Source organism: Papio anubis, unplaced genomic scaffold (genome assembly GCF_008728515.1).
Source record: "Papio anubis isolate 15944 unplaced genomic scaffold, Panubis1.0 scaffold231, whole genome shotgun sequence".
NCBI lineage: Eukaryota > Metazoa > Chordata > Mammalia > Primates > Cercopithecidae > Papio > Papio anubis.
This window is the reverse complement of record NW_022162362.1, coordinates 56398-77274: the sequence shown is the minus strand read 5'-3', so window position 1 is coordinate 77274 and position 20877 is coordinate 56398. Positions and strand designations below refer to the sequence as shown.

The 20877-nt window shown below is 37.4% G+C and overlaps 1 protein-coding gene across 6 annotated transcripts in view; it reads right to left on the bottom strand.

Moving 5' to 3' along the window:
• Positions 1-13603: 13603 nt before the first annotated feature.
• Positions 13604-20877, bottom strand: part of LOC116268493 (zinc finger CCCH domain-containing protein 13-like) — a 62461-nt gene continuing 55187 nt past the window's right edge. For all 6 annotated transcript variants that reach the window (XM_031661713.1, XM_031661712.1, XM_031661714.1 and 3 more), the window contains 2 exons: positions 17438-17601; positions 13604-15240 (listed from right to left, as the gene is read on the bottom strand). In XM_031661713.1, the coding sequence (XP_031517573.1) occupies positions 15070-15240; positions 17438-17601 (335 nt within the window). In that variant the 3' untranslated portion in view covers positions 13604-15069. The remainder of the gene's footprint in view (positions 15241-17437; positions 17602-20877) is intronic.

Here is a 20877-nt window from a genome sequence, read left to right as displayed (position 1 = left end):
GTGGATATCACTTGCAGACATGCTTCAACTTACAGCAATTGTTGGTCAAAGTCTCTGGATAATCATCACCTGAATTATATTTTTAAACCCTAAACCATGTCAATTAAAGCAAATCTAGGCCTAAGTAAGGGGAGACTTTTTTTTTTCAAAAAGAAGGGGATTTTTGCTATAAGGGAAGAAACCATTGCAATAGGAAGAACACTCTGATCGTATGACCTGAAGCATCAAAAGTCAAGCAAACGAGGGCATTTCTTTCACAAGAAAGAGCAAACAAAGCAAGAGAGGAGAGATGTGGGGACTTAGAATGGATGGTGTGATGGGACAGTTGGTTAGGAAGTATCTTGTCTTGTAATCAGCTGATTCTCAGGAGGGGAAGTCAAGGAGGGGTTGTTCCTTGTTCTTTAAGCTCATGGGTGGGTCAAGATCCAGGAGCTTGTGGGGAGTGATTAAATTTTTCCTGACTTGATTAAATTTTTATCACATCAAGTCCATGGGTATTTAATCCGTATTGGTCAGTGGGGACAAACAGTTCAGCAAATCATTTGTGAGAAAATAGAGCATTCCATGGTTTGTGTCCCCCAAAGTTCATGGTGTTGGAAACTTAATCTTCAATGCAACAGTGTTGAGAGGTGGAACCTGTAAGAAGTGATTAAATCATAAGGGCTTAGTCCTCGTAAACGGATTAATCCTGTTATTGAGAGAATAGGTCATTGAAGGAGTGAATTCTTGAAGAAAAAAAAAAAAGGATGACTTTAGTCCTTTTCTTCTCTTGCTCACTCTTATGCTCTCTTGCCCTTCCACCTTCTGCCATGGGATGGCACAGCCTGAAGACCCTTGCTAGATGCTGGAGGCATGCTCCTGGACTTCCCAGCTTCCAGAACTCAGAGTCAAATACATTTCTGTTCATTATAAATTACCCAGTCTGTATTAACTTTGTTATAGCAACATAAAGTGGACTAAGACAAAATGGGAATTTGGAGGATCCACGTCTGGCCTTATCACAGGTAAACAAAGTCGTAAGTCTGTATGTCTTATCTAAGTCATATGGGGAAGGGTGGTTCTTTGTAGTAAGCCACTTTTGCAACACAAAAGTGTGAGACTCAGGGAAAGTTCAACATCATTAGCTGAATACTGATAATTATATAATGACTATAATAATAGGAAGGTAAGACAGAATGACATCCCTAGCTAACCAACTGATATCAGTACTTAATTTTCATTTATCCAATCTATTTTAATATACCATAGTGCTAAGTATTAGACAGGGTATGCCTCTAACACAAACTGCAACATGTATAGGACAATAATATTTGAGCTATGAAATAAGCTAATGAATTACATTTCAGTGTTATTAAAAAAGCCCTGGGCATTTGGGATCTTCATTCAAATAAAATATTTCAGCCTACTTATGGATAAGATTAGGTTGAAGTCTTTTTGATTCAATATAGATGTTTTTAATTCACAGTTTTCAATGTTTAAAACTGTGTCCCATGCACATGTATGTTTATTGCGGCACTATTCACAATAGCAAAGACTTGGAACCAACCCAAATGTCCATCAGTGACAGACTGGATTAAGAAAATGTGGCACATATACACCATGGAGTACTATGCAGCCATAAAAAAGGATGAGTTCATGTCCTTTGTAGGGACATGGATGAAGCTGGAAACCATCATTATGAGCAAACTATCACAAGGACAGAAAACCAAACACCACATGTTCTCACTCATAGGTGGTAACTGAACAATGAGAACACTTGGACACAGGGTGAGGAACATCACACACCAGAGCCTGTCGTGGGGTGGTGGGAAGGGGGAGGGATAGCATTAGGAGATATACCTAATGTAAATGATGAGTTAATGGGTGCAGCACACCAACATGGCACATGTATACATATGTAACAAACCTGCATGTTGTGCACATATACCCTAGAACTTAAAGTATAATAAAAAAATAAATAAAAAATAAAACTGTCCAACTGAATAAGTCTTAAAGCAGCTCATCTACCATGTAAATATGTATGTACTTAGATTTCAGAGAGTTCATTATTTAAACTTATCTTTTAATGTGTTTTATGAACCTGTTGTTAAAGTCATTAAAGTCAGTTATTACTTATACTCAGCAGGTTCATTTCAATTCTTAGTATTTAAGCTGTTCTCACAGTTAAAATACCAAAAAGACTTACTCAACATTATGCATCAACAGCAGGAAAAAACATTTTCATAAATGAAAAAACTTTCAATTTATGCATACAAAACACTTTCAAGATCAAGAAAATGCCTCCTACTCATCCTATGTATCATAAACAAAGGACTTTTTTCTTCCCACACAGAGAGATAAAGAGGAAAGAAATAAATTTCCACACAGTTTTTGGAGTGGGGGTCGGGGAGACAGAAGAATGGTATCCATGGCCCGTAGTTCTCAGTCACTATGAAAACAGGCATCTCTGCCTAACCTGAGCCTAAGTAATGGAAGGAAGCCCAGACTCAGTTTGTCAAAGAGCAGAAAAATCCACTCTTCCTTTTCACCAAGTGAATTGAATCATACAGTTTCCTTCCTTGCATGTACCCCCACCCAAGCAACAGAGTCCCTTTATGTTTTTGTAAATATTTGGTCTGTCTGACATTTCACGGGGAGAGGAAGATGGTAAAGAGGCCCAGGGACACACGCTAGGGATCAGTTAGTTACCAGTATCCACGCAATGCCAGTGCAAGCCATAATCAACTGAGGTCTGCGTGATGCTCGCTCCCTCAATGTCACGTGATAGGCCACTGCAAAGTAAACAGAACTTCCCTAACTTTAAACACACACATGCAACTCCCCGCTCCGATACGATCTTCCTCTGGTTTAATTACATTGCATTTTGGATGAATGTATTTACTTATTTTAGAGACAAGGTCTTGTTCTGTCACTTAGGCTGGAGTGCAGCGGCACCATCATAACTCATTGTAGCCTGGAATTCCTGGGCTCAAGTGATCCTCCCGCCTCAGCCTTCCAAATAGCTGGGACTACAGGCATGCACAACCATGCCCAGCCTGTGTATGGAATGTTTTTTAACATAATGGATTCTTGACAGAACGATGATACTATTGGTATCTGCTATTTCCCATCCCCTCCAAAGTCTGCCTGTGATAGATAAGTGCCACAAGTTTAATTCATGCTGCACCCTGAGGAGTCTTGATCGAAAATAAAAGTCAGTATCTATTTAAGAAATGTAATATAAAATTCTTTCCCAAAGGAACTGGCAAAGAGTTTCAAGAGATATGGTAATAATATGTCACATGTAGCCACTAGAAATGTCATGAAGTTATTTTGAAATTATCAGCTACCCTTTTAAACCTCAAAATGACTAAAAAAGCTTCTTGGTTGGATGGTTCATTTTAATAGGAAACCTGTCTATATTTGCCCTTTAGGGAATTCACATTCTTTGTGAACAATCAAATTCAGGGATGAACCCATTTAACATCCTCATTAGCACAATACACAGATTAATTAAGCAATCATCTTTCTAGCACTGCTTATCAGTGGTTAACAGGTTTGCCAGTTAACTTTCTGAATCTCAGCCTGTGTTTGTGAACGTCCCAGGCAGCTGGTTAACCATAGTAAACATTTTGACAAAGCTGATTGCTGCCTTCAATTGGCCATGATTTGTAACGATTGTAATAAATTCATAAATATTGTGCTGGAGACAGCAGTGCACAGGAAAACAATTGGTGTGTATCTGTGGAGGATATGAAACAGAGCAAGAAAGCAGCTAACAGCCGAGCTGTGATCACAGCCACATATGTAAAAACTGTATTATCGTTTTAATTTAAAAATAATTTTTTTGTTTTTAATTATTTTGTTCTTTTTTTCCCCATCACTACAGATGAAACTTAATTGTCATGGAAAATGATGCAGAGAACTGAAGTCTAGGAATAAGGAAGTAAAAATTAATGAGGCCTAAGAAATTTTTAATACCTATATTTACATCTTAATATGAAAAAATAGCTATCCTGAAAGAATGAAAGCTTGAAGTGGATTCAGCTAGAACCTGATCAATTTTAATAATTCCATCACAAACTTCCTCTGCCCTTAGTTAAAGGAATAAATCCAAAGAAAAAAATATGCCGTAAATTCTATGACATAGTAGACAAATTTTACTTCATTCACAGCTTGATTTAGGGAACATTTGAGCGTTCCCCATTTTCAAGTGAAAAAGCTGTTTACTGGAACAGCGTAGGAGAGGGGACTAAAAAGATCAATTAGAAATGGCCCCTGAATTCAAGTGGATTATCCTGTTCAAATAACTACATGGGAGGCTGTTAGACTAAGGTGGCTCCAGTGCCCTCGGTTCCTAAGTGAGCAAACTGAAACCTAACTCAGAATTTTTTTTTTTTTTTTTTTTTTTGAGACAGAGTTTTGCTCTGTCTCCCAGGCTGGAGTGCCATGGCAAAATCTCGGCTCACTACAACCTCCCCGTCCTGGGTTCAAGCAATTCTCCGGCCTCAGCCTCTCAAGTAGCTGGGATTACAGGCACCTGCCACCATGCCCAACTAATTTTATGTATTTTTAGTAGAGACGGGGTTTAGCCATGTTGGCCAGGCTGGTCTCGAACTCTTGACCTCAGGTGATTCACCTGCCTTGGTCTCCCAAAGTGCTGGGATTACAGGCATAAGCCACCACGCCCAGCCTCTAACTCAGAATTTAAAAGGAGATGAAATGTAGGTTCCGCCAATCACAGACAGCTAACTGGCATTTAGTTACATTGTCTTGAACCTCCCACTGGGATAGTTCCAATAAGGTAATTGCTCAAACTTAACCAATCAAAATGTGTCTTTGCTCAGCGTCTGCACTGGCCCTCTAGAAGCTTTCATTGCAACCACCTCAGGTGGTGCCCCAACCACTTCTGGTGTGGAACTGCCTGATTCAGGAATCACTGTTTGCTCAAATAAACACTAAATTTTAATATGCCAATGCTTATCTTTTACCAATAATATGGAAAATAAGCTGACACCTATACAACCAACAAAAGTCCTAATTTAGGAGATGTGATGTCGTAGAGACTGTAATAGTCCAATGTACTGTAGAGGCGTGTTATAACAGACAAAAACAAAGTGTGGAGAGAACAGTTAATTTGGAATGGGAAGAGAAAGGTTTCATTGAAAAAGTGCCAAGAATGTATCTTGAGAGGAGTGACAGAGAAAGTCATGGAAACTTAAGATACAGCCCAACCGTCTTACTTTATAAGTTGGGAAAGTGACACTCACAGAGGTTGATTGCCTTAAGTGTATATAACTTGATAGTGGCAGGGCCGCAGCCAGAAACCAGGTCGATCATATCTGTATTTTCAGATAATTTACAGATGTTATTCTGGGTGCAGGGTAGAAAACAAATTAGGAAGAAGGGGCTGAAAGTGTCCAAGTAGTAAGCAACAGCTAAGCGACTGCTGAATGGTCCAAATGAAGAAATGACGAGCTCTATCTATCTGTCTGTCTATCTATCTATCTATCATCTATCTATCTATCTATCTATCTATCTATCTATCTATCTATCTATCTATCTACAATCATCTATCTATCATCATCTATCTATTCATCCATATCTTCAGTATTAACCGATTTTTTAAAATCATTTTGATGCCTTTTATTAGTTTCCAAACTCAATGTACTTTACAATTAGAATTATCATTCATATTCGTTTCATACAATTCCGAGGCTTTTTATCACACTTTAGGGATCAGAAATAAGGTGTAATTCCCTGCTTCCTGCCTGCAATGTGCTAAGGAGGTATCCTGTAAAAATGGAAGGGCGTTTTGCCCTAACTCTTTTGTCATGCAAGAATGAACTAGTGCTGGGTTAAATTAATTGTAGATAGATTGTGGTCATATAGTTAAAGGCAACTGAATGCAATTTATAATGCTTAATGAAAATCTCATTTTGGGAATGTTTAAAAGAAAATGATGCAAACCTATACTTGAACTGTGGCTGTGGGAATATACAAATTGGTGAAGTGACAGCACTGGAAGCTGACTGGATTAGTTTGCTAGAGCTTCCCTAACAAGATACCACAGACCAGGTGGCTTAAACAACAGACATTTATTTTCTCACAGTTCTGGAGGCTGGAAGTCCAAGATCAAGGTCTCAGCAGGGTTGGTTTCTTCTGAGGCCTCTCTTCTTGGCTTGTAGGTAGCAGCCCTCTTGCTGCTCCTTCTTCATGTGCTCATCCCTCGGTGCACAGCGTGCCCCTTGTATCTCTTCCTTTTCTTATTAGGACACCAGTCACATTCATTAGGGTCCACCCTAATGGACTCATTTTAACTTAATCACTTCTTCAAAGACTTTGCCTCCAAATACAGTTAACTTCTGAGATAAGGATTAGGACTTTAACAAATGAATTTGGGGGGCACAATTCAGCCCATACTACTTCTCTACAAAGAACTGGTAAGATGGAAATGATGGCCACAGATATCTTGCATTATATAGTACTTCACAGTTTACACAGCAATTTTCATGTTTATATCATTTAATTTGAGTAGATTTTTGTTATTTGACTCAGTTTTCTTGGATATAGAATTCTGCTGCCAGTTAGAGTTTATATAGGGTGATCAAGGGATGCGCAATGGGAGATGCTCAAGTTATAGTCTAGGAGGCTTCAGGTCCCAGCTATCCTTCAGATTCAGCTTATTTTAAAGCATCTACATAAACAGACAAATGTAAAAAAAAAGTGTGATTTAAATGTCATATCTAGGCCGGGTGCAGTGGCTCACACCTGTAATCCCAGCACTTTGGGAGGCCAAAGCAGGCGGATCACCTGAGGTCAGGAGTTCAAGACCAGTCTGGCCAACATGGTGAAACCCCATCTCTACTAAAAATACAAAAATTAGCTGGGCATGGTGGTGGGCACCTGTAGTCCCAGCTACTTGGGAGGCCGAGGTGGGAGAATCACTTGTACCCAGGAGGCGGAGGTTGCAGTGAGCCAAGATAGTGTCACCGCACTCCAGCCTGGAACAGAGCGAGATTCAGTCTCTCTCTCTCTCTCTATATATATATGTATTCCTTACCTTTTCCGATAAAGGAACAAATCCAGTTTAAAAAAACAAAAACAAAAACAAAAACTAAGCTAAAGAAGGCCTAACTGGGGCTGGAGGATCCAAGACAGCCAATTCACACGACTGTTGGCAGGAGGCCTTGGGCCTCTCACTACACGAACTCCTCAGGGTGGCTTGAAATGTTTTCATGACCTAGCATCTGGGCATTCCCCAGAATGAATATTCCAAGAAACAAGCCACCACTTAGGCTCTCAAGCCACATGCTTTCACCTCTACCATTTCTACTCGTTAGAAGTTGGTCAAGTTCAATCCACATTCAAGGAGAGGGGCCCCTAATTTTATGTACCCACACATACGCTCTACGTTAGTATCAGGAGAAAATCCTGACCCAGAAATCCTACCCTGCATTAAAATCTGTCTGTGATGCAGAAGGGTTTGAGAAGCAATTAGAGGATTTCCTTAGTCAATATACTGCCCTATTCCTCTTGCTATTAAACAATGAGACCTTTTCCTACCCTGTACTCTAAATGGTGCTCTCAGCTCCTGACAAGGAAACAAACACATCTTTGGCATGTCGCTGAGCTATTGTATGTCAGCTTTCTGTTTAAATCCTAGGATTCTCTACCACCTGCTTACTTGAGAGATGAGGAAGCCAAAGTACAATGGCTTGACCGAGTCATTCTGCCGGTTTGTGGCAGAGTTAGAATCAGAACTCGCTCTGGATTCTGGACTACTATTTAGCTTTATGAAGTTGGCATCAACAGGCCTTAACTGGTACCATTGTTTCTCCTTACTTACGTTTCTCTGAAGTTATGGAAGACACTATTGGTTGGTTGGCAAAGCTAACACCTATAACTCAACCCTCATCCCTTCTGGTCATTTCTAATAAGGGGGCTACAAAAGCGAAATGCTCAATTTGCCAGCCTCCTTCACTTTTAGAGGTAGCCATGTGATAGTAATTGTAAAGGAAATGTGACTAAAGAGAGAATATGATTTGTAAAGGAAATGTGACTAAAGAGAGAATATGATTCCTACCTACCGGGATAACATCATATAACTTTATTTCATAAATCACATTTATGTGTTTGGTTTATATTGATACCATAATCCCAAGTATTAACCCATTATAGGTGTTCATCTAAGAATGCATCCTGATGGAACTATCCAACCTGAGGATTAAAGTGACCTTTGGATTGAATTTTAGCTTGGAAAGAACTTTAGTAGGAACATGCTGCATACGTCTGTTTTTCTTCTATAAATTGTATAGAAGCAACAAAAAGACTGTAAAAATCTCCATAAAGTTTGTTTCCAGTGAATCTAGGAGATAAGATACAATCTTCAGATGTCAAAAAAGACATAAGGGCTGCCAAAACAGCTGAGATTTAGCAGAAGTAGTATGAGGAGACAGTGAAAGGAGGAAGTGCAGTAAGAGTTGAGAGGGACCAGGTAGTAGCAAATCTCAGCAAAAAATACTGCTTTTGAATGTGAGGGTTCCCCTTGAAAGGCAAAAGCTATGTCCCTTGTTTGGGACAATCAATTAGGAGCAGAGAAGAGCAAGATTGGCTGTGGAGGTCCTCCTGGACCTGGTTTGGTTCAGGGGAGGAGAGGAAGAAGGGCCACCTACACAAGCAATCACAAGGAACCCTATTTACAAGAGCCAGCATGCTTCTATGACATCAGCAGAAAAGATGAAGCATGTGTGTGATGTCTGGAAGGCTACCATGGCTGATTTCCTGCAAACAATGGTATATTACAAGTCATTCAGTATTAAGTAAGAAAAAGGAACTGCCATAAGACTGATACAAAGATACTCTATTAAAAAACTAAGAGAAATTAGCAAAAAATAACAAATAAACAATATTCACCATCTGAAAAATTTCACAGAAGAGATGAGTATTGTTCTGTGACATTTCACCATGAATAGGCTGGGCATGGTGGCTCACACCTGTAATCCTAACATTTTGGGAGGACGAGTCAAGGATTGCTTGAGGTCAGGAGTTTCAGACCAGCCTGGGCAACATAGGGAGACCCTGTCTACACAAAAATGTTAAAAAAAAAATTAGCTGGATGTGGTGGCGTGTGCCTGTGTTCCCAGCTACCTGGAAGGCTGAAGTGGGAAGACTCCTGAGCCTGGAAGGTGGAGGCTGTAGTCAGCCATGATCGTGCCACTACACTCCAGCCTACGCAACACAGATGCTGTCTTAAAAAAAAATTCAACATGAATATTAAAATCTAGTGATTCAATTGCCTCCATGAAGAAAGTACACAAAACAAGAAGCAAGAAGGAAGAGATGATGAAATCACAGAAAGAAAAAATATGAGCTCAGGAAAGGAGTTATAGAAAAAGAAAAATACACACTGTAGGAAACCAAATGACGTACAGGTAATAAAATGGAGAAATACTAAAGCAATGAAATGGAAGTAAAGAAAAAAATTAAACTGTTTTGGTAATGGGAGACTAGATAATTCAGAACAACTTCACACTAAGAACTGGAGAAGCTGGACAAAACATTTATTTAAAAAATTCTGCTTGAACACTGATAAGTCAGTAAGATGACGAAAAATTCTTGGGCCAAAATTCAGGAGAGAGATACCCAGGGGTGAACCTGACATTTGGGGTCAATTTTGCCCAGGTGCCATTTAAAAATCTGGAAAAGAGACGGAGGAACTGTTCGTAAGTTACGATGTCCTCTTGGGGAAGGCAGAAAACATTGGCACATGGGATTCACCAAGAATGGAGGCTCTTATGAACCCTTGTACTTTGGATGTAGACCCCAAAGGCTGAACCCTGGGAATGACAGTGAGCTACAAGTGCCCATACATAAACTGCAGTCAAGACGCGGTCATCTGGGGGACTCAGATCGTCTTAGTTCCTAAAACTGGATTAAGATGTTTTCAGTCTGACAGTGATCCCAGAAGCAAACAAAACTTGCGTCTGGACAATAGCATCTTAGACCTCAACTCTTTTTCTACAAACAATTTTGCAAACACTATTTTGGCATATAGTGAAAGACAACCAGGCGTACGAGTAGAGAAGAAAACATGAAAATGAGCCAACAGAAACAACACGCAATAGAAACAGATTCTGAATCGGCATTAAATATTGGAATTGTCATACATACGCACAGAAGTTCATTAACAAGTCTAAAACTTGGACATTTTGAGCAATAATGAGTTATAACCCATGAAATAAAATAGGAATCCATGAATTTATACTGACATAAATAAGTGAATAAAGTAGAAAAAAATGGATAAGGGAATTCCAGTAAGTGTAGAAAAACAGTGGAATTAGAAAACCAGCATTTGGCAAGCACTACAGCAATACATATGAAATACATAGGGATAATTGATTAACATTAACATCGTTTTCTCTTGATGTTTACATGGTGTGTCTTTTTTCCATCCTTTTACTTTTAAAGCTCGCTATGTTTTAGGTCAGTCTCATAAGCAACATGTAGTTGTTTTTCTGCAGTTTGATAATCTTTGTCTTTTAATTGGATACTGAATCTGTTTTCATTTAACATAATTTGTGAATACATTTGGGCTTACATTCATGTTTTCTATTTGTCTCACCTGTTCTAAATTGCTTTTTTCTCTTCTGCTTGCCTGTTTTGAGGTTATTCAATGCCTTTTATCCTTTCATTATTCCTTATTACTTTTGCTTTCAAATGAAATTCCAACTTCATACATTGCCTGCATATTCTAAACTTCAATTATCTGAGCACCAGTAATTTCTGTCCTATTTCCACACTACCTGACTACTTAATTTGTTTAGTTATTAACATTTGTTCTAAAAGGAAATGTTATATTGCCACAGTAAACTAAAACAATCAGTACCACTTGCCATGGAAAGTAACTAGAACGTACAGAAGAATTTGTTTTATACTTTACTGTGGGAACCACTTCCATATTCCACAAGGCTTTGCCAAGATATATACCTACACCACCCCAAACGGTAGCCACTAGCCACATACAGCTATTTAAAAGTAATGACAAAATTTTAAAACTCAGTTTCTGTCACACTGGCTACATTTCAAGTGTTTAATACAAGCCACGTGAAGCTTGTATTGGCCATTTTTTGGGGGGCAGCACACTTACAGAATACTTCCATCATTGTAGAACATTCTGTTGAACAGCACTGTTCTATACCTTCTCTCTAGCAACCCCCACCCCCTGCACCCACTGCTAAGCCACACTAGTATTTTCATCTTGGAATTCACCAAAACTCTTTTCCTCGGCCTTTGCATACCCCCATCGCTCTGCCTGAAATATACTCCTCCCCCTTTTGCTCTTTGCTAGCTACTTTTCATTTTTTAGGACTCATCTCATACGTAAGACCTTCTTGATAATCTGAAGTAGTACCCAACTCCCAATGGCTACACTTATTTCTCATCTCTGCCATTTGGTTTTTTCTTTAATTGCAATCACTGCAATTTACATTTTATTCATGTCTGTTTACTTCCCGTTTTTACCTAAGCTACTCCAATTGTACTTCTATCACAGCATAACCAGGTGGTGGCTATTGGTTGTAATCTGAACACTCTGGGAGACTGAGATGGAAGGATTCTGAGGCCAGAAGTTCAGGATCACCTGGGCAACATAGCAAGACCACCGCTCCCCACTATCCCCCCGCTATCTTTTGTAACTTGAGACAGGGTATCATTCTGTTGCCTAGGCTAGAATGGAGTGGCGCCATCACAGCTCGCTGCAGCCTCAACCTCTTGGGCTCAAGCAATTCTCCTGCTTCAGCCTCCCCGAGTAGCTAAGACTACAGGCATGCGCCACCAAACTTGGCTAATTTTTGTATTTTTTGCACAGATGGTATCCCACTTTGTTGCCCAGGCTGGTTTTGAACTCTTGGGCTCAAGCAATCCTCCCGGCCTTGGCCTACCAAAGTGTTTTGTTTTTTAATTAGCCAGTTATGATGATGCACACCTGTAGTCCCAGCTACTCGGGAGGCTGAGGTGGGAGGATCCCTTGAGCCCTGGAGTTGGAGGCTGCAGTGAGTTATGATCCCACCACTGCACTCCAGCCTGGGGGTCAGAGAAAGACCCTGCCTCTGAAAAAAAAAAAAAAAAAAGAAGGGCTGGGCATGGTGGCTCATGCCTGTAATCCCAGCACTTTGGGAGGCCAAGGAGGGAGGATGGCTTTGAGGCCAGGAGTTTGAGACCAGCCTAGGCGAGACCCCATCTCTATAAAAATAATTTAGAAAAGAAAAACATCTGAAAGAAACAGCGCAATAAAGTTGAGAAATTATGTTTACAGATGCATGTAGAAAGTTATTTAATACAAATATTTCACCATTTAAACTTGGATTCTCCAGAGTGTCATTCAAAATACTCAAATGGAAAGATCAACAAAATTAATGAATAAACAAAGTTTATTGGAGTTTATTAAAGAAAAATGATAAAATAAGGCAAGTCCTAGATCAGATTTAAATAAAATATTTAGAAAGATGGCTATATAATTTTAGCTAGGAAAATCAGTAAAAGGGAATATCCTTAAAAGTGGGAGGGGTTCATATAACCTTTTAAAATAGCAAGTTGAGGTGTAAAAGCACCATCAACAATAGTATGTATCTTAATCTTTACACAATTGGACAGTGAGGAGTAAAGTGGGATACTCTACCAATGCCACATATTTTCAAGTTAGTAAGTCATAAAATCCTAATGCAGTCATGGGTTAGGATGGTGAGGACAATCTGCAATTACTGGTCAGAGTGAAGTGAAGTGACAGGTCAGATTTTTTAGCATATCAAGTTACTACTTAGGTATGCTTACAAAACTTTCTTATATAAAGTTGGGTATTGTTAGTAGACCCTTTACTAAATCGTGAGGATAGCTACCAAAAAAATCAAACACCTAATTATGTGTTTACTCTCATTTATTTTGGATTGCGGATATACTCTTGCCCTTTATCTATCTAGACAATTCCTTATTACCAGCAGCTGGAATCCAATTGTGCAATTATGGCAACTGGACAGACTTGAGCCATCAGTTATGACATAGATGACCTTTTAACTGTACTAGCAAACAATTTATAAACTGGGAGATTGTTTTTTGGGAATACTAGTTTAACTGAGACTTTAATTATGGTCCAAGAGCTTTTATGAGAAATTCAATTAAAAATTTTGCTTTATAAAAATTTTATAGGTGTATGTTACTAATACTGAGAATGGCTGAATTAAAAGAAAATGAGACTGAACAGTACATTTCCACTGGAAACATAAAGCTCTGAATGCTGTGACTGAGTGAACAAAGGAATAGTTCTAAATTTTCTTTTGCAACATAACAAAGATTTCAAACTGAAAGACAACATGTTTAACTGAATGACAGATTTAACTACATAGTTTTCATTCTATAAATAAATAGCTTGTGAAATATCCCTGAAGTCAGTGGACAAATGGGGAAACCATTATTTTTGTCATATTCTACAATTCTGAGAACTAGGATTAGAAATTCTAGGACTTTAAATCTTTGTGCTACAGAGAACAGTATTATCCACTAAAATCAGGAAGTGGCTTCCTAAATAGTATTCATTCTCTGAGGTCATACTTTTTTTTTTTTTTTTTAAATTCAAAACACTTAGTAAAGGAAAAGGACACAAGGAAATTCTGATTAAAGTTTTCTCCTGCTCTGTGTGCAATTATGCATGCTTTCAAAGTCATTTGCAAGTAAGACCATTTCCTTTGGCGGCTATCTTGTATAAATTAACTTTACAACATATGTTTCTTGAACAGAAACTCTGCACCACCGTCATTATGTTACCTATAGAGACAAAACTACTAACACAAGTAATATAGGCTTACAATTATAACAAAAACCTGTGAGAGGACATGATAAAATTAAATTTTGATTGCCTTCTTTTATTATTATCACTGCTACTGTCTGCTCACAAATTCTGTGGCCAGAGTCCATTTCAAATCCTTCTAAGAGTCCACTTCATAAGTTAAACATATACATACAGAACAAAGCAGGTATACTGTAATTTTGAAAAGTAAATCTGTTTTACATAGTACAGCTGGAGGCAGTTTAATATAATCAAAAGTTATAGCTCTAAAAAATATGACAGTACAATATTAAACCTCAGGTTATGTTAGGTTTGTTAACTCTTGGTTTGCTTTGAGTAATTTTTTTCTTCAAAAGCCACATTCCAAGAAGATGCCTTAAGTATCAACAAGCTACATTTGAAGTACATCAACTCTGTTTAAAGCTATCCAACAATAAGGACACAAGCAGTAAAATATCTGAAGCATGAAACATGTAATGTTGATGACTGATGTTTTAGAACATCAGGAATAAGATTAATGAAGAGCAAAGTAAATCTAAAACAAGGAAAGGGAAGTTACATTTATTAAAAATAAAAATAGTACACAATCTCTGATAACAAAGCATTTAGAGTCAAAAGACATCCAACATACATTGTAACAATGCACACGTATTAATTAAAAAAAAGACCCATGAAATAATTTTTTAAAAACTTTCAAAAGGAAAAAAATATTTTGGCTTCCTTCTGCTAGAGATTCGCCTACAAACATACCATGTTAGCTAGACCAGCATTCCCTTTCACATGGTCTGTACACATACTCACATACTGTACACATACATGTGCTCACATACTGCACAATGTGAGCAATTACTTTGATGAGTACATTGTTTTTGAATACAACTGTTGGTTCTGTATGGATGATCCAGACATAAATCCATGGTTCCATTTCACAAAAATATTCATAGGCTGGAAGAGCAGTGACAACCATTTCCCAAAATCTTCAGTTTTAACAAAAGGCGCAGCATAAACTACTAAATCTAGATGTTTTCACATTATTTTGCATGAGTGTCAAGGACTATGTAAAAATTAACGTAAAATCTTAAGTTAGCCAAAACGAGTGTCTCTAAAGATCAGAATTCTTCGCTCTTTTAGCACGGCTGATAAATCTTTTCTGCCTTTGTCACTAATGCTTGTCAAACCAAAAAACTTTGCAAAAGAATATGCACTGCTGCAGGAAGACAGTACCAAAAATACCATATTGAACTTCGGTCTTAAGACACACACAGTTCCTGCTGGATACTGGACTGTGAAAGTTTATTATCTTCAGTCTTTTCATTTCCTGGGGCATGGCAAGTAGTCTTCCGCTTAAATAACCGAAGACTCAATCGAAGTAATTCATTGTCTACCATTGGGGCATTCGTGTAAGCTTGTTTTATGGTGCCCTATTTGAAGAAAACAAAAACAAACTTTAAAAAAGATGTACATTATTAGTTGACAATAGGAAAGATTAACCTCTACCCAAAATATCAAAGTTATAAGAGCATTTCATTTTGGATATTAAATTAAATCAGCTTTATTGGATTTCAAAGCAAAATCAGAAAATGTGTCTGGGCTCAATGAATCTTTGAAAACAAACTTTTAGAGGGCACCTAGTTTAACCCCTTGCTTAAAGTAGGATCCTCTCAACAATTTCTGACAGGTAATCAACCAGTTTTTACATCATCATTTCCAATGACAAAACAAACAAAAAACACACTGCACATTCTGTTGTTGAATGGCACTATTTCTTCCATGTGATGAAATGAAAGCTCTTCTATGGTGCTACACTGTAATTCAATCTTACCTCTACTTGACAATCCTTCCGTTCTACGAAGATAAGTGTCATGAGTTCCTTCCTCACATAGTTTTTCCTTCTGTAAGCCCAACATTCTATTCTATACTCCTTACCAATCTTTCAATGTCCCATAAAAAGTGAGCTCGAGAACTGAATAAATCCTTTAGAAGACAGCTAATCATACAGTATGCTGAAGAACTACTACCTCCCTTATACTAAAATGTGTATCTATATTATTGTGACTTAAAGTTACATTAGCATTTTTTGGAAAGTTATTGTCACAGAGAAGGGACCAGGGAATGTTACAAAATACGAAACAAAGAAAAGTGCATACTGAAATCAGAGGGCAAAGGGGAATGACTGTAGTGATTCTGTCAAAAGTAATCTTGAACCAGACCTTTAAGTGAGGAAAACTTGATTATATAGTCAAGACATGTTTTAAAAATCGCCTGTTCCTCATATTTGTTTCCATTTTAATCTTTGGAGATAAACTCATTCTTCTGTTTTTTAAAAATTGAATCCCGCCTACCCACTGCCCTAAATCTGAGTATTTTTCTTTAATGAAACTTCTCTTTAGGAAAGTTACATAGTCAAAGATAATTCTGTTTTCCTAACTTGCCCCTAAGTAAAAAGCTAGTGAAGTTAACCATTTTATCATTACTCTAAACTTTCTAAGCAAAGAATCACACCAACTCTCTTTTTGTCATCCAGGTTGAGTATTCCTCAACTTAAATGCTTTGGACCAGAAATGTTTCAGATTTTGAAATTCTTTTGAATTCTGGAATATTTGTATTACATTTATGTACCCAGTTGAGCATCCCTATCTAAGAATCCAAAATCTGAAATGCTCCAAAGAGCATTTCCTTTGAAGGTCATGTTGATCCTCAGAAAGTTTCAGATTAGGGATACTCAGTCTGTACTACCTATGCCCACTCATCCACTACCCCAAATACAAATCCCAGTTTCTTTTGTTTTTTTTTTCTGAGGCGGAGTCTTGCTCTGTTGCCAGGCTGGAGTGCAGTGGCGTGACTCGGCTCACTGCAAGCTCCGCCTCCCGGGTTCACGCCATTCTCCTGCCTCAGCCTCCCAAGTAGCTGTGACTACAGGCACCCGCCACCATGTCTGGCTAATTTTTTGTATTTTTAGTGGAGACAGGGTTTGACCGTGTTAGCCAAGATGGTCTCGATCTCCTGATCTCGTGATCTGCCTGCCTTGGCCTCCCAAAGTGCTGGGATTACAGGCGTGAGTCACTGCGCCCGGCCAAAAATCCCAGTTTCTTAGCTTCAGAGAGTCTAAAATGTTTTCATCTTGGGTTTACCAGATTTCATTAACAGATCTCTTCCAAATCTAATTTCTATTTCTTTTACTTCTCAATCTTTTTATTCCTCTCAAATACTTATATAGGGTCACTTTACTTCCCTTTCTTCCAACTTTGTACATTCTCATAAATACTACTCTCATAAATATCCTCACCGCTCTAAGAAATTTTTTTCCTTGAGTTTCAATTTAAATACATTTTTGTAATATGTTTGCTTGTTGAAAACTTTCCACAAAAAACGTTTAACAGAAATAGAATATCTTAAACTTTATTAAAACAAATATTCATTAATACTATTGAAGTAAAATAAAGTGTATTATACTTTTTAATGGCATGCTTCCTTTTACATGTGTAAAAGATTAGGAAACTAAACTCATAAAAACATAGGATTGCAATCTCAATTTAAAACAACCAAATGAAAAATAAAACAACCAAATGAAAAATTCGCACTATTCACTTTGTATTTTTTCCAAGGAAATAACAGTACCTTCTCATTTTTAACAAGCTGCTTTCGAATTGCAGAATCCCGTCTGAAGCATAACGCCTTACAACATGGCCCAAGATTACTAAGAAGACTTGCTCTTTCTTCTTTTCGTAGTAATGCGGCCATATTGAGAGCCCCCAATTCATGTTCAAAGAGATTGTCTGCGTCTTTCAAAAAAAAATAAACATGCATTAAGTTTTACTAAAATAGAAAAGGGTTACCCACTACTTAACTGAATATTCTACAAATTCTATACTTTATTAAAGTTAGCAACATTGGTGAAAATTATTTCATATTAAAGGCAATATATTCTCTGTGAAGCACCTTCAATATGTAGTTATGTTGGTAGTCTCAAACAAGAATAAATATTCTGATAGCCACTTTAAATTTACTTAAAATATAAGAAAAGCAGACTGTATGTAGATCTCGAGGTAGAGCCCAGGGAATTTTTTTTAATTTTTTAAAATTTATTTATTTATTTATTTTTTGAGACAAAGTATCTCTCTGTTGCCCAGGCTGGAGTACAATGGCACAATCTCGGCTCACTGAAACCTCTGCCTCCTGGGTTCAAGCGATTCTCCTGCCTCAGCTTCCCGAGTAGCTGGGATTACAGGCATACACCACCACGCCTGGTTAATTTTTTTATTTTTTATTTTTAGTGAGATGGGGTTTTACCATATTGGCCAGGCTGGTCTTGAACTCCTGACCTCAAGTGATCTGCCTGCCTTGGCCTCCCAAAGTGCTGGGATTGCAGGCATGAACCACTGCCCCCAGCACCAGGGAATTTATTTAAAGAATGTTTTTAAAGGATGTTTTAAAGAGACGTTCAAGAATCACTGAACTCTAATTCAGTATACTGCTTACCATCAACTACTATTTAGAGTTCTAGATTTCAAGACTTTATTATAGCAAGATTCAAATGTTATAACAATATTCAAGTCTGTGACCTCTAAAAAAAATAGTTAAGAAAGTGATTAAGTGTTAGTCAGACAACCTGCAAATTTTGTCCTAGATTTGGTCACCATAAAAACTTAGGACAATATATTAAATTAAAATCACTTAGTTTTAAGTCACAACATGCAAGGTATGGGAGAAAACACTGAACATACAAAAAAAAAAAAAAAAAAAACCCAGAAGAAGAATTAAGGAAAGATATAATAAAATATAAAGAGGTTGGGTTAAAAATAGACACAAAGGATATCAAAATAACAGAACAGGACCAGTCAGTAATCCAAATAAGTAAGAGTCGGCCAAGAGTACGAAAGACAGCAGGTATTGCCTCTATTCATACAACACGATCAAGCAGGTTACTTTTAGAACCCACAAAGAAAAGCAGTAGACACTTGGGTAAAAACAAAAGACACATTTTACTGAGAACAAAATGGAGCTGCATTACATAGCTGATTTCAATTTTCTGGGCTGCAAAGTGTAAGTATTGAGATTAGATAATTAACAAGAAACCAGTCTTATGTAATACACCTAGTCAATAGGTATGTAACCTAAGAAAGGTGTAAATAAATAGAAAAGCTCGAAACTAGTTCTCAAACACTGGAGTCTATCAGGACCAGCTGAGGAGCTGTTTTAAAAACATCCTAGGCTCTACCACCAGATTTGCAGAATGAGAATCACCATAGTTGGACTAGAATACCTTAAGGGAAAAAAGGGGCAGTTTTTCAGATGATTCAGAAATACCAATGTTTGTACCAACCAATCATATAGTCATATATGCACATGACTAAAAAACGAAAACATTAAGTACCATTCCACTACAGATATAAAAGAAATGCACTGAGCCTACACCCTTCCTTGAAAATTGTTCATTAGCACACATTTCTGTTTATTGGGATCCTTATTTTTGGCTTTCAAAATAGTAGATTACAAAACACACACCTGCAAACCTCCTCAGGGAGTATATAACATGGCTAAATTTCTAGTCTCTTCATAGTTGTGAACTGAGCAGCACCAAATTACTCAAGAAACAGACTAAATGCATTCTTAACAGTTAAGCTCAAAAGAACTTAACCAACAGAGAGTAGAAGATTAATAGAGGCTGGGAAGGATAGTAGGGGTGGAAAGTTGGGGGGATGGTTAATGGGTCAAAAAAAAAAAAAAAAAGAATGAATAAGACTTAGTATTTGATAATACAACAGGGTGACTATAACACCCTGTTGTAAAAACTGTTATTGTCAATAACAATTTAATTGTACATTTAAAAATAACTAAAAGAGTAACTGGATTGTCTGTAACACAAAGGATAAATGCTTGAGGGAACAAATACTCAATTTTCCATGACATGATTATTAACACATTGCATGGCTGTATCAAAGTATCTCATGTACCCCACAAAGATATACACACCTACTATGTACCCATAAAAATTAAAAAATAAAAATAGAACTTAACCTTAGTGCAATTAGAAAACTTATACAAAAGCAATTTCAATTTCAGTACACTTGTAAGTTTTCTGCTTTAAGCTTTAGTTGTTTCTTTTAAAAATTATATGTGAAGTATGATTATGTTTTCTTTCATGTTGGTACACTTGAATAGACCAAATGGAATAGAAAAATCATTATCAGTTATTTCATAAATATTTACTGAATACCTACTATGTATGTCAGGCACTTTTCTGGGCAATAGCAGAAAATATAGATAGATAATTAGACCCTGGATACGGCAGCAAACAAGACAAAGTCTTTAATCAAGATTCAGTTCTCTAATATAACCACCATAGCAGCAAAAAATAGAAGAGGTCTGATTGTCAAGCCACATCACCCCACCCTTTACAGTGTATATTTTCCTTGTTTAGGTTAAGTCATCATTAAGTAAGGGCCGAACTGTATTTCATGGGTAGCAAAATCAAACCAGATTTTAACTTGAAATGCCACTAGCAAAAGTCACAGAAACAAATATCTTTAGAGGTGGGTAAGATTTCAGGGGTTTTATTCCATCACTTTACAAATTAAATTGAGGCTCACAGGAGTTACTTGCTTAAGGTCACAGAACCAACCAAACAAGACAAACAGAGTAGGGCAAGAACTAAGTCTTGGGTCATTTTTCGGTTAATACACGTTCACAATTATAATTTATATGTATTTTGTACATGTATACTCTAGGTTTACTGGGCTATATTAAAATAAAAAAATTTACTGCCTATGCTAATAGATGAAAGGAAGGGCATGAATTCATAAAACTTGTAACACAATTTTTTTTGATAAAATTTAATACTAACTAAACTTTTACGCCCAGGGACATGATATAAAATTGTTAATGTTGTTGCTTTTACCTTTTACCCTTTTTCCTTCTTTTTACCATCTGCTCGTCCCTCCCCATTAATAAACTATTAGTAAGTTGCAAAATAAACTAAGGTAGGTACTAGATGAGACAGAGACTGCGAAAACCAAAACGAAACAACCCTCACCACCAGAATCCATAAGCTAGATAAT